The sequence below is a fragment of the Falco naumanni genome, chromosome 15 (assembly GCF_017639655.2).
Source record: "Falco naumanni isolate bFalNau1 chromosome 15, bFalNau1.pat, whole genome shotgun sequence".
Lineage (NCBI taxonomy): Eukaryota > Metazoa > Chordata > Aves > Falconiformes > Falconidae > Falco > Falco naumanni.
In genome coordinates this window covers 14,860,514-14,874,880 of record NC_054068.1, presented here as the reverse complement: position 1 = coordinate 14,874,880, position 14,367 = coordinate 14,860,514, and the positions used below count along the sequence as shown (strand labels likewise).

General features: G+C 39.5%; 2 protein-coding genes across 10 annotated transcripts in view; one reads left to right on the top strand and one right to left on the bottom strand.

The window, feature by feature from the left end:
• PHKB (phosphorylase kinase regulatory subunit beta) overlaps window positions 1–11,864 on the bottom strand; it is an 80,139-nt gene extending 68,275 nt beyond the window's left edge. For 2 of the 6 annotated variants that reach the window (XM_040615213.1, XM_040615212.1), the window contains exons 1-3: window positions 11,677–11,864; window positions 2,818–2,907; window positions 522–660 (exon numbers count right to left, since the gene is read on the bottom strand). In XM_040615213.1, the coding sequence (XP_040471147.1) occupies window positions 522–660; window positions 2,818–2,907; window positions 11,677–11,767 (320 nt within the window). In that variant the 5' untranslated portion in view covers window positions 11,768–11,864. Of the gene's footprint in view, window positions 1–521; window positions 661–2,817; window positions 2,908–4,899; window positions 4,918–9,021; window positions 9,135–9,934; window positions 10,014–11,676 lie in introns of all 6 variants that reach the window. The other 4 variants (XM_040615216.1, XM_040615215.1, XM_040615214.1 and 1 more) reach the window with 4 other exon arrangements.
• Window positions 11,865–11,925: 61 nt separating this feature from the next.
• ITFG1 (integrin alpha FG-GAP repeat containing 1) overlaps window positions 11,926–14,367 on the top strand; it is an 88,137-nt gene continuing 85,695 nt past the window's right edge. For 2 of the 4 annotated variants that reach the window (XM_040615220.1, XM_040615219.1), the window contains exon 1: window positions 11,930–12,200. In XM_040615220.1, coding sequence (XP_040471154.1) covers window positions 12,026–12,200 — 175 coding nt within the window. In that variant the 5' untranslated portion in view covers window positions 11,930–12,025. Of the gene's footprint in view, window positions 12,201–14,367 lie in introns of all 4 variants that reach the window. The other 2 variants (XM_040615221.1, XM_040615222.1) reach the window with 2 other exon arrangements.

Below are 14,367 nucleotides of genomic sequence, written 5' to 3'. Positions count from 1 at the left end.
TCCTACTTCTCTAATCAATCAACAGTAGAAACGGAAAAAATAAAAAACAAGAGCTAACAACTGAGACTGCTTAGTTTATGTACCTAGAGAGGAAGATAGTCACTATTATTTCCCAAACACACGTTTCTCAGCATTCAAGGTTTCAGTCTCCCACAAGCACCTGGATTGTTACCACCTGCAAGAAGCCTGCTTCTGCTCTGAACTCACATTTCAAATGAGCAGTATTCCTTGAGCACAGTTTGCACAATAAACTTTATTTTTAACAGCATGCATTAATTGCTCTGTTTCAGAATATTGGTGCCAACAAAATCATACAAAAACATCTTTAGTTACCAAAAGTAGAGTGACATTTTTTAAGCTAGTCGCTACACAAATATTTTTATTGAGATTTGAAAACATGTACCATCTCTGGGTTTACACAACTATTTTTGTTAAAGTTTGATGTCTTAAAAACATTCCTGGGGAACCGCATAACAGAAAGAATGCAACATGGCAGAGACATGAGTTTAGAAGTTATTTACCTGTAAGCAAGGGCTAATGCCCAGGCACATGCAGCACAGTAAAGACTGTCATGTACTTTTGCCTTTCGGTTATCCCCGTACGTCTTTGTAGGAAACAGACCTGTGGTTGGGCTTTGATGAAGTAGCAATGTTGACTTAACTGGAGAAAGAAAAAAAAAATGGTATTAACAACACTTATGTTTCTTCCAATTTCTACGCAGATTTTCAGGAATAAATCAAGATGTGAAGAACCTGTTGAGCACACACAACATAAAACAGAAGAGAAAGAAACGTAAGGAGAAAGACACAGCAAAAAAAACCCAACAACAAACTAAACAAATCTTTGTTAGATTGGCTTTTCAGTAAAATTGGGCCTTTCTACAAAAATACGGTATTCAAAACTATTTATATGGCTCTGTTCTAGTACAACCCACTCCACACAGAACCTCTACAATGCAGCCCCATAATTTCCCTTTTATGAAAAAAAGGGACTACAGTATGCCAACTGCCTCCCCAAATAATTTCAATAGTTCAACTCTGCAGAACACTAGATTCCTAGAAAGTAATTTTTTAACTTAGGTCAGATGATTGTATTGATATTTTTAAAAAAGGAAAGGAACAAGTAAGGTAAGAGTACAACTGCAATTATTTATCTCATCACCTCAACATTAAAATAAAATCAGACAGGAATTTTCAAGTTGTCAAAATTAAATTTGGAAAAATACTAAATATTACTTTCATTCTTTTTCTACATTTCACATTTTCTGAATTGTTTTCCTAAAACTGTATAATAACCAGAGTGCTGCAAGATTGAAGCTGTGCTTAATGTCCTCAAACATGACCCTTTAACAATAACCTGTCCATTATAAGACAAGAAAGCAAGTTTTTTTTCCCATAGTGTTATCAAGCATCAATTTTTAAAAGCCTCTTAATTGTCTATGTATTAGAAATCAAGTACTTTAAATGAAAATTACAGGGGTTTATGGCTTTTTGCATTATATTTGACAGTGATTTAATACCTTCTAACAAGAACTTTGATAAAATGTTACCTGAAAATGTCAGTAATAGATTATTCTAAAATGAAGTATAAATTCAATAGAGAATTTTTACTGAGGCAGCAGACTGCATGCAACATAAGCGCCCAAGAGAGAAACAGCAAGCACCACCACAGATGTGCTGCTGCCAAGCATTAAAAGTAAATTGACAGTCATCTCCTCTGTAAGAAAGATAAAAGCAATGCATCTACAAAAAGCAACACATCTAAGGACAGACCAGGTACAACTCACAGATTTCACTTCAAAAAGCGGTTTGAATGAAGACTCATTCCACATTTTTAGAATGATGGAAGAGTTGTTCACTCTTTAAATTGTCCACTTCTATCCCCTTGCCTGACTAAAACTTAAAATTTAAACCATCAATTTCACAGCCATTAAAAAAAAAATCCTGATTTTAGAATACAAGCAGGACTTTATTATAACACAAACCCTCCAAACCCCAAAACAACCAAAATAAACCATGGTTTCTTTAACATGTATGGTTTGGGCTTAAAATGATCTCATCGTGAAAAGAAAAACACTGATGTTGGTTTAAAATAAGTTAGCTAACAAAATTTTGGCACAAAAATACATTATGGCACCATTAATAAAAAAAATTAACCTCTCACTGATCGCTTATGTCAAAATGTTTTAAGTACTACAAAAAAGCTTTTTTCCATTTAAATATTTCCCCAGCTGTGTCTGGCTAATGCCACAATATTAAGCTACCACTTAACTGGAAGTAATTCTAAATTCAGTTTTACAGCTGGACTGGATTTCCAATATACACTTTCATTTTCAGCAAGAAGTGTCATTCAGCCCTCCAGTTTTTGCTGCAAACTCCCAGCAGAAATTTAGGAAGCTATCCTCAAGCAGGAATAACGTAGCAATGATATTTAATAAGTAAATATCAATTCTAATTCGTATCTGGGTTAGTTCAAGCACCAAAAACGGTCAGCAGACTACCCTACCTCTCCCCATCCAAGACCATCAGGTGCAACTGAGAATCTATCTACCATCTGACAAATGCAGATGATAATTTTGAACACTATTTACAGGTCATGATTTTTCAAGCAGCGTATGAAATATCCAAATACACGCATTACATTATCACAGGAAGAGCTGTAATAACAGAACCCTTTACCTCACAGAAAATAAAAAGGCTTATTAAAGATTGCAGATACTATTTTAAGACAAAGTTAATTACTATCATAACCATGACTGTAAATATTTTAGTAAGTTACATTGAAAATCTTTCATGGTAGGAACAATTATTAACTTACCAATTCTGTAATAATTATCTAATTTATCCCACAGACTTTCCCCTTCTGGTTTTGGAAGGTTAATACTTTTAAGCGGCTCATAAATTGAACCTAAAAAAAAAAGAAGAGAAAGAACAAAATCAAGACCAGAATTAATTTCATAATTCTACTATTGCTAAAAATTACTGCAGTATGGGGTTTTTTAAGTTTGTTATAAAAACAGTACAACGTACCGAATTCCAATTCAAACACAAAAAGTTGTAATTGCTATAATCTCAGAGAACAGATTTCTACACACATTTTTTCTACACTACCTGTCCACACAAACAAGACTTCCATAGATACTCAGCTACAGCAAATGCTATGTAAATGTACAGTTTAATCACTGAAGACAGCTTACTAGATGTTAATTTTCTAGGAACATTTTCTTAGAAGTTGCGTATGCTATGGACAGAACTCCTAAAGGTATGTTGAAAAACAGAAGGAAGACAGAAATAGCCCCAATTTAACTATTACTTCCTTACTTGCCTTCTAAAATGTTGAAGATGTACAACACCAGCAATGTTTTACCTGTCCTAACCTTGTTTTCACCCACCACCATCACCACAAGCCTAGCTGATTTCGTGTCTTGAATCAAAAAGCTTGTTCTCAAATACTGCCAAAGCTTAAACAACCTATCCAGCTGATAAAGCCCCCAAATTACCTATACTGCAGAGAAATACAATGCTATCAAATCTTCATCTTTCCTTCCCAGTGCCCCACATATCAACTGCTTCCCTACGTGCACCCGAAATGTCCATTTTCCTGATGCTGAAATGAGCTACCTATCAAAAAGACACGATTTCTTGAAAATTACAGGGGTAAACCATTTCCAGCTTCTAATTTACGAGTAACATACTGCTCTCCTTCCATAAATCACTTGAGCTATATTCAGTGATCTGGATGGCAAGATCTCCCACAGAGCCATTTGATAACAGGAAGAATGAGAATTTCCCCTTTCCGGACTGCATGCTGTCCTTCTGAAAAGCTCAGAGAAATGAATTGCCAGGGAAGCCCAGCCAGCCAAGCAGTTCTGGCAGGACGCAGCAGAGCGCTCCTATTCAAGTCGCCTCTTTCGCACTCCCAGCACATATTCATGCATTAAACAGGAGATTGTCCATATACAGGACTCTCATCCAAATGAAACGAGCGTGTGTGGAGTGGTGACAGAAGCTTTGTTAATCAAGTCCTTTGGTAGGATGATTGGAAAATGTTTCTTGTCCCCTCAAGAACTCTAACCTCACCCCCCCAGACTGGTATTACTTTTGCTTGCAGCCATCACTAAAAAAAAATATCTAGCCCTCCTTGAGCACACTCCTGCCAGTCTGTTGTGCGTGGATGACGTCTCCCAACACATCTGAGCTTCCCCTACAGCCCTTCCCTTCCTCATTGGGAGAGGCTAAGTAACAAATAACCGTGCATGTGGGGAAAGGGCCCGAGAGGGAAGCACAGACTGCCCAATTTGAGTTCCTTCAAACAAACAAAACTAAAAGAAATGAAGTTATTCTCCAATGGAAAAGAAAAACTTGTAATATAGCACACCTCTTCTATCTTCTGTTGAACAGTCAACATTCTGAACCAATTTCAACCAATTTTTCAAAGCAATTCTATTTTTCTACTTTTTGCCTAGGAATCCCTGTCCATGAGAAGATTCATCATTCATATTGTTATACTGTCAATTCAGTTATCTTGCAAAAGCACACAATACAGTGACCTGCATTAACTGTAATTTTATAAGGTGATTCAGTGCAAACATGACAGAACATGCTTAGGAAAAAAATCTTCAGTGAGTCACTTATTGCATAAAAAGTAGCAAATTTTATGAGAAATATTCACTTATTAGTTTTTCAAAGGCAAAATAAAGATTCTTACTCACAGATTTGTAACACATACATAGTGCACTGTCCTTTGTGTGTGAAATAGGTTCAGAATGTGTCTTGCAGACTGTTAACCCCAGTACTGCACCATAAAAAACAGCTGAGTATTCACAGGGTGCACACATGTCAAAATTATTGATTTTATTTATTCATTCTAAAACAAAATTGTTCCAATGTACATACTTACCAGACAATCTGTGACCCTCTGTGGCCAACAGAGAAACAAAATAAAGTCAGCATGAACAAAAAGCATATCCTTCTATCTCAGAGTATTCAAAGATTTCAACTTTGTGCAGAAAGAGAACTGAAGAGAATTAAGAGCATGAAAATGTCAAAGCACCACCATCTACAAATTACATTATTTTAGAAGTTTGAAACTTTACTAGCATAAATAAATGAAAACAGCCAGAGTAGACTGTTGATGGAACAAAAGGTGAAATTAACTCAATGTTCCAGAAATTGACAAAAAAAAAAGAAAAAAAAAAAAAAAAAAAGGTTTATGCCTTGAAAGTATTCCTTAAAATTACTCCTACTACAAGCAGGCGAACTTGTTTAAAGGAACACTCAAAAATCAAAGTTTTCCACATACTCCTCATTACCATCTATATAGTTTATGTTTGGCTTAGGTGTCTACAGCATTCTGCTGACACATTCTGTGGTAAATTACATTTCACTGGTATCACAATCTAACCAAAAGCAAGAAACTTAAGACAAACATGAAGCTCGCTGCTCCTTCAATGTGGTTTTGCACTGAGACCGTAACCCAGTGGCAGCTATTTTTAGGACAGCTAAAAAAAGCCCATCTACACTCTTTTCCAAAATATATTTAATAGTTCATTTCAGCACAACAAGAACCTGCCATAGAAAGTTATTTTCAATTATATCTTTAAAATAGGTTTCCAAACTGAAAAAAATGACAGCCACAGGACTGCAACACTTAAATATAAAATAATGCAATATGCAAACAGTACCCTTGAGTTCTGAGTTTGTACGTTAGCATTCAGAAGAAACAGAATGAGAACATTAATTTCAAATACAATTTTTCATAAATATCATTTTACTGTAACCATACAGCCTGAGTTTTATTTTAGGTAAACAAATAGATATGCTGGGAAAGAATATAAAAAAATATTTTGCTGATTTAGTGTTTCTTCAGCTGTACACCAGTGTAACAAGCCTATACAAAATTTAAATAGGTTCCATCGTATTTCAGATTTTCTTCCACAAATAAAGAAATATGCCTATCTCCTTACATCAGGAGTGGGCTGCTGCAAGTCATTAACTACTTCAAAAATCACTAAAAAAACACACAGATGGGAAATTGAAACTGTTGCTTCCTGCATTAATATATTGAATGTCTGATAAAAGAACACTCAAAATCTTTATCCCAAGTCCAATTAAATCCCTGTTTGCCTTCAGATATGGCACCGACTAAATAAACTATATCCTTAGTTTGAATGAAAACTAATCCCCTTTCATTTCCTACCACTTACAGGTTCCAGAGTAATATGAGTTCACTATTCTTCAAGTTGAAAAATTACTAAAAAGGCTAGTCATTTCCTTTCAAAGTATTAGAGAACAGGAAGAAATCTGCAACAGCCCAGTAACTGATAACACAGACATCAATTACAAGTGCAGAACTAAAGTAATACACAGACAAGATACTTCTGACTCAGCTAAGATATAGAAACTATAAGAAAACATTGTCCAGCAGATGAAACGCAAATGTACAACAATTCCAGGAAAAATCTACAATTTAATTCTCTCTGCTAAACAGAATACAAAACTGAAGTAAATTAAGGGAAGTTCTCTGAGGTAAGCTATTAGCAGTGTAAATACCTACATACATACAACCTCTGGAGGCTGAGAACATTATGTCGCCCTGGTGGTAAAGTACTTCCCCATACACTTCATTTTTATTCCGGTTATACTTAAGACTAGCATTAATTGCCCTTCAGGAAAGAGCTATAAAATGGCTAGATGTTTAGATTCAAAAGTTATGGGCAACATTTTGAAACCCTGCTCCTAAATGCATATATACAGAAGCTCTGAACACTCACATGTCCTTGAAAATAGCAGCAACTGCAGATAGCAAACAGGCATCAGAATGAAATTATGGACCTAGTCTATGGATAACAATTTGCACGTTTCAGCAAGGATTGACTATTTCCATTTTTCAAAGTACAGAGTTTAAAAAAACCCAACCAACCAAACACACACCTCCCTGAAGTTTAATCACCAACAAATGCAAGCAACATGGCAAGAATTTTATTTCCAACATTTCACATGCCAGAAGAACAAAAAAATGTTTGCTTGCATATCTGCATAGACCAAAGAAAACAAAACAAAAAACAACAACAACAAAAGCTGAGAATATCATTCTTTCTCAATTTGATGAGAATAAACACTGACCACAGTCCTTTAATGCAACACTAGTTCTGGAGGTAATCCAACACTTGAGACATGAAAAAGTTCTGGATCTCAGATCACAGTAAATTTCATTACCCAGTATTAGCATGGGCAATAACATCTTCACATTACAGAAGTTATGAGGAGCAAAAAGGATTTTACTTCTTCACACAGCAAAGTTTAAGAAATATCATATGAACAAATCATATCCTTGTAACATCACATTTTCTCTCCCTCAAGACTTCTGCAATCTCTCCTGAGCTCAGACTGGAGAGAAACACTGTTGGATACAATACAGTCTATCCTAACAGTTGTCTGCCACAAAATAGATGGGCTTTTAAGTCCAAACCACGTAGCTGAGCAAGGTGATATCAAAAACAGTTTTCTGAAGTGCTTCTACTAGAAGGAAAACTCACTTCTCATACGTGTAAATATCTGAACTCTGATTCCACAAACTTAACATGTACCAGCTGTGCTGGTGGGGATTTTTAATCACTACAGACAGGAGGAAACTACAATCTCATAGCTGACCTGCTTTGAGCAAGAGACTGGAATAGGTGACCTCCTAACATCCCTTCCAAACTGAACTGTTCTACAATTCAATGAAAACATGGTAAGGAAACCTCAGGGGAACAGCTGGGGGAGAGAGAAGAAAAAAGGTATTAAGTTATTCCCCTATCTGAATGAACATTAGGAATAAACACAAAGTACAAAGTGTTACCTAGGTTGAGTCATAACAACAACACAAGTTAGTAAATCTCATAATAATTCCATTTAGACAGTATTAAAATGACAAAACTTTTCAACTATCTTTTATCCAGGAAAGTGATGTGTTAGACTGTGCATATAATTCAATTAGCATTTCATGGAAAAAAGAAATAATATGTACCAATTTATTTTGTTCTTTCCCTATTTCCTAATCATCTTCACATAACCAAAATACACCAAAATGCCACAAAGTCTGCCACACACCCCTTGTAAATGTTACAAGCAAGGGAGGAACCCATTCAAGATATTTAAGGCAATCACTGCCATTCCTGGGTACTCAAAACAATAGCTCTTAAAACCACTAAACCAGTTTATTTTGCATCATAACAACAGAAACATCAAGTATAGATATAATAATTAGGAAAAAGTAATTTTTTATCACAATGTCAACACTTCACATGTCCTCTGACATTAAGAGAGGCAAAACAGAACTGCCACAGGCAGGGCAGGGTAGTTCAAGTGACTCGGCTGTGGCAAGAGACAGCTGAAATTCCTTTACCTGGTTACTCTCACTGGCACTTGTACTGCTTCTGTGTTTCAGCACAGACTAAACAAGTCTCCTACACAGCTCTCCTCAGATCACCTAGCTTCACACAGGGACACGTTTACTCCAGCCAAACTTTTTTCCAAGTATACTGAGCTACATCAGTAATGGTCTCGACGACTTCACATATTCTAACTTCTGTGGTACCTAAAGAGTGACTGTGCTGGGGGCTTTATTTTGCTTCCCCTTAATTTCCAAAAGTCAAGCTTTGGAACAATGCCTGACTGACTTGAAATTTTACTTTTCTATACACCACCCACAGTGGGGTTTATCTTAAACACCATTCTTAATGCATCTTTCACATGACCATCATCTTAAAAGAGAAATTTTGGTTCAGAGATTGTTACACTGACAGATACTTACAAGAACACGAAGCACAAACAAAATACGAAGATCTGAATGGTAGATTTTAAGCTAGGTAGATTCCAATTATCAGAAATTTTCTTGAAAGAGCTCACATTTTTAAGTTCTACTGTATAGAGCTAAAAAAATGCTAACACAAAACACCGCATAAAACACAAAACACAATTATTTTTTGTTGAGTTAAATAGCCACAAACAAAACCAAAACACAGAACTGCACACTTACCAAATTTTAAAAAAGCATGCGCAGAGGAGGCTCTGTCATCATCCAAATTGGCCATTTCAAATTGGTGCAGCTAATCACAAACGTCTCAGGCTAAGCTACAGTAATTTTCAAAACTGTTTAGTAAATGTTAAAGGCAACAAGCATTAAATTAAGTGAAAGCAATGTTAGTGGTGTTATTAACATGACAGAGTGCTCAGCGTAAAGGGTTGCCACATTTCATTACTTATTGTGTTTCCCTCTTCTACCCCAAAAATTGGTTTTATTTTGCTTTTACTGTCAAAAAAACAATCCGAGTAAAATGACACAGTCTACACAAAGTCCACCTTTTGGACATAGACAGGAGCTTCTTTATTCAATAGGAAATTTGCTACTAATGCCAAAAGGTGCCAGATAAAATCTATGTGATATATTTCAAGATTAAATAAAAATACTGATTTAACCACTGCATATAAAAGTGTTAAGTAATAGTAAGCATAGGGAGCTAAAATTCTGCTTATGCATAGTACTTCTTTTATCCCATGTGGAATTTACACTAGGCCATTTCTTGCATCATATGTATTGCTTATGGTACCGAATATCTCAATTTTTTGAAGGAGAACATCTTCCACACTGGAATGCACAATAAAATAAAAAAAAAAAAAACCACTTGTCTTCGTAGTTACAAACAGTATTTTCCAAATCTTTAAAGAATTTTATGGTTTTTAAAGTAACCAAAATTTCAGGGGTTGCAGACTGGCCAGCTACTGAATATCTTTATAATCTGCTCCTAACTGTTAATTATTACAGTAGCAAAAAATGAAACAGCATTCTATTGCTCAAGGAAGGGAAAGAAAAAATTTTCAATAAAATTTGATTTTACTGGGAAAAATGTAATTCATAATTTAATATACATAAACATGAAGATAGGGATTACCTCCTACAGGACAGTGTCTTAACATGCACTCTCGCGTGTCTATATTCCATTTTTATTACATCTTACTCCAAGCATCACCCTGAAAACAAACCCAAAACAGTAATATTTGTAAACTGGGACTCTGGAACATCGACCTGGGGCCAGTTCAGAACAATATGGGAAAGTTTCAGCCACTTTCAATGACTATGCCAACCATGTCTCTTTCTGACAGTGCCAGAAAAAAAAATACAAAAGCTCTGAAGTTAAACAAATGTCAACATACTTTGTAAGATGCAGGAGTAAATTTGAGAAAACAAGAACATGATTTTCATTTTTAGGTAAGAATGTTGCCTTATATCTATATATAATATAGATAGATATAATATTATTTTTAAATCAGCTTTTTTATCAGAAAAGCATTTCAGCTAAAATCATGTTTATTTCTTGACTAAATGTCTTCAGTCACTATGAAAATGACAAAATCTCTACGAACATGAAAAGAAGTAAACTACAATAATAATCTGTCATTGTCACAAAAGACACTTTCTTATACTGTTAACAAAAAATTAGAAGGCAGCAGCAGTTAAGAAAAATTCAAGCATTTAATATCATCCAAATGCTTTCTGCAGCCACAGGGCCTGAATCTGCATGGGAATGCCCAAGTTAGCATGCTGCCTTGTGACTCCAGATTCACGTACTCATAACACGCAGGTTCCAGACTTTATTTTGTAGAGCTCTACGCCTATATTTGTAAATCAATTTTCAGATAACAGTACCGTGTCATCATAATTGGCCACAAAGTAACAACTCATTTACTGAACCATCTTAATCATGGTATTTTGCAAATTAATACTATACATAAGTAGAATTTTTAAGGCCATATGAATCAGGCCAGCCAACTCTCTTTGTGAGAGCCCACATAAAGCCACGTTTTCTTTTCACGCTACCGCAACAGAACCAATCAAATATGCAAATAAGAAAACAACGATTGAGTTTTACAAGCACGTATGACATATAAATAAACACCACTTGGATCATTTGGAAATTTTTTTACATTAAAACATCAGCAATTAAAGCCCTACTAAGCCTGTACTTTATTTGAAAAAGCAACTTAAAAATCCTGGGTTTTGACCTTTGTAAATTCAAGCCAACCTGGTAAACACCCTCCTTTTATTTTGGCCAGGACGCAGCTGCCACACAGTTCAAGTTCAGAACCAGAGATTCTCAAGTTAAAAAAAATTACCCAAGGGAAACCTGGCCAAAGCCGGTACTTTTTGTGTAAGCGCCTACAATTCTGAACTGCTTCATCTGTTCGGCAGCTTTGCAAACCTGCAGCATCACTCCCAGGAGCAGCTATCCCTACAGCCTCGCTGCCACCTGTAAATCATCTGAAACTGCCTCGCCAAGGACACCCGTTCTGGAGCACAGCCCGGCCCGGCCCCAGCAGCACACCCGGCGGCCCCGCAGCCTGCGCGGGGCGAAGAGCGGGGCAGGGCCGCAGCGGGGAGCGGGGCAGGGCCGGGCCGGGTCGGGTCGGGCTGCTGGGGGGAGCGGGGCCGGGACGGGCCGGGCGAGGCCGCGGTGGGGCCGGCCCTGAGCGCACGCCAAGCTGCGGCGGGGGGAGCAAACACAGCCACCGGGACAACGTCGGCCAAGAGCTCGGGGAGGGCGGCGGGCAAAGGGCGGGGAGGAGCGCGGGAACGGGGCGGTTAGTGAAGAAGGGGAGCCCCGGAGCTGCTCTCGGGCAAGCCGAGAGGTCAGACCTGAACGTTTAGAGCGAGCCCGCAGCTCCAGCATCTTCCAGCTCACATCGGCCATATGGGCCGCCGCAGGGGCCGCTGCCGCCGCCGCCATCCCGACGAGGAGCCGTCACCCGCTCCGGCCCGGACAGTTGCCGTCGCCTTAGCGGAGTGAAGGAGCCGGGTGGCGATCTCCCCTTGGTTACCCACGGCAGCCGTAAAGAGAGCGGCGCAGGCCGTCACGGCGTTGTCGCAAAGCCGCCGGGTCAGTCCCGGAAGCAAGCCGGCGGTTGCGCCGGGCGCACCCTTACGCTGCCGTAAGTGATGTGAACGGGGGCGGCGGCGGCGGGGAGCCGGGCCGTGTCGCTGCAGGATGGGGGGCGGCCGCCGCTGGCTTGGGCTGTGCTTGCTGCTGGCCCTGGCGGGGCCCGGCGCGGCCCTGCAGAACGTCACCGCCCAGCTCTTCGGGGCCGAGGCCTACGGGACGCTGGCGGCCTTCGGCGACTTCAACTCGGACAAGCAGACGGACCTGTTCGTGCTGCGCGGCGGTGAGCGGGCCGCTGGCGGGCTGGCGGCGGGGGGCTGGCGGGGGGCGCCAGCGCCGGCGGCTGGGAGCGCCCCGGGGGTGTCAGCAGCGGCGGTCGCTGCGCTGCGGTCCCGGTTACGGCCCAAGGCTTGCGGGGGCACCGGCGTGCCGCTCCGTGCCGGCGGCCCCGCGGGGGGCGGCGGGAAGAGGCACCGGTTGCTCGGTGTGGCGGACGGGCCGGTGCCCGCTAGGTGCTGGGCGGGGGGCGGCCGTTCCCGGCGGAGGGGTCCCGCTGGGCAGCCGGGGCTGCGGGGGCGCCGGCCGCTCGGGTCCGCAGCGCACTCGACCTGCGCGGTGTTCGCCGCGGCGAGCAATAAACCCGTTTTCAAGATTAAAACTGACGTGTGCTTTGCTCCTGAGGTGCCTCCTGTAGGGAAAAATATGTTTCCAATATGCACTAAAATACGGCTTCGTACAGAGGAGGAAACAGCTTTCTTTAAAAGTTGAATTTATGGTTGCAAAGTAATGGAAAGACTTCGTCTTGTGGAGTGCATGGTTGCAGACTGGGATTTCGCTCCTGCTTTTGCAGCGTTTTGGGAAGCAGATGAACGTTTCCCAGCTGCCGAGGGGCCAGGTTGCCCCGTTAGCCCACCTGGGATGCGGAGTTGCAGTGGAAGGCTGGACACGTGTGTTCCACGCAGCTGTCATCTGCCATGAGTTTCTGGTTGAGCTTCAGACACGGGGCACCCAAAAGCAGAGCTTATTGTCAGCAGTCAGTGTTATTTGCAGGTGTTCGGTGATTTTAGTCGCTTGAAGCTACATGTCAAGATAAATTTATTCCTAAATTCACCTCTTTTAGTCCTCCCATCTCAGAAATGCTTCTGTAAGTAGCTTTGGTAAAGCATGAGTGAATTTCTCATCTAGTTGAGACATTGAAATACGTGGTTCCTTGAAAATGCTCCGCCAGCTCATCAACTGAAAAAATTCACTGAAAAAAATGAACGTCAGTGACAAGAGATTTATTTTTTACATTCTTATCTTTCAGATGAATGCATATAAAAATGTGAATAGATAAAGGTTTAAAAGTGAGGCTCATGGTTTCTTCTTTGCTTCTACACAGCAGCAGTTGCTATAGTTTTCCTACTTGATACTTTCTGTTAAAAAACAATATGAAACAACCTACTTGAAAACATCATATATATATAACATATAACTTCAGTGTTGACAAAAAGTAGCTTGAAAAATTTACAGAACCTTCTAAACAAAAACTAATAGGTAGTTTTAAGTAGTGCTGAGGAAGTGAGCACTGGAGATAATACTAGACTTGAAGGAACAGTGAGATGGTAAAGAAGCCCAGTCTTAATTATCCCGACCCTTAATAAGGAAATGTGGATGACGTCTCAGGCCTTTTTCTGAATTAATGTTACTGTTCAGATCTTGAATTACTTCAACTGAAGTGATTGAGAGTAATGTTCCATATGCTCAGATGCATGGAAGGAAAATACTTAGAGATTTGTAAGAGACTGTAAACTAGCTAAATACAAGAGGTCATCTAGATCCGTAAGTATCATGTTGCCATGAACAACTAAAATTACCAGTGGACCCTGGACTTTTGGACTCAGTTTTTGAAATTAAAAATATATGAATAAATGGGATTGTGCATACACATCCCCATTCTGTGCATAGACTTACAAGACAGGTAAAAGTGGGGAAGCTCATGCTGTTTGCGTGTTCAGCCCACCACCTTCTAGTTGTGTTAGATGTGTCTTCTAATAGTACGGGGCAGCGAGAGATCATTCCCCTATTCAGCTTCTACATTTCACTGGGGAATTTTGAAAATGTCTGTGATGTCCTCACTGAGATGTTCAGTCCTCTCATCTACGTAATTGTTGTTTGTATGGAAACTGTTCCCTTTTTTCACAACCTCTTACGTGCTGTTTTATGTTTCTTCTGTGTTTTGTTTGAGATGAGAGGACAAGATCTGCAAGTAGCATCTAGGATGTGTGCATTATGGATTGACGTAGTAGCATGGTGATTTTGTTTTCTGTTCATCCAATAATATCCAGTAGTCAAGTTTGTTTTCACTATTGATGAGTGCTGAGCTGAAATTTTCATGAATCTATCTTTAGTGATGATAAAATCTCATTTCTGAGTGGTATAATTGACTTGGAACCTGGTATGTGTAAAAA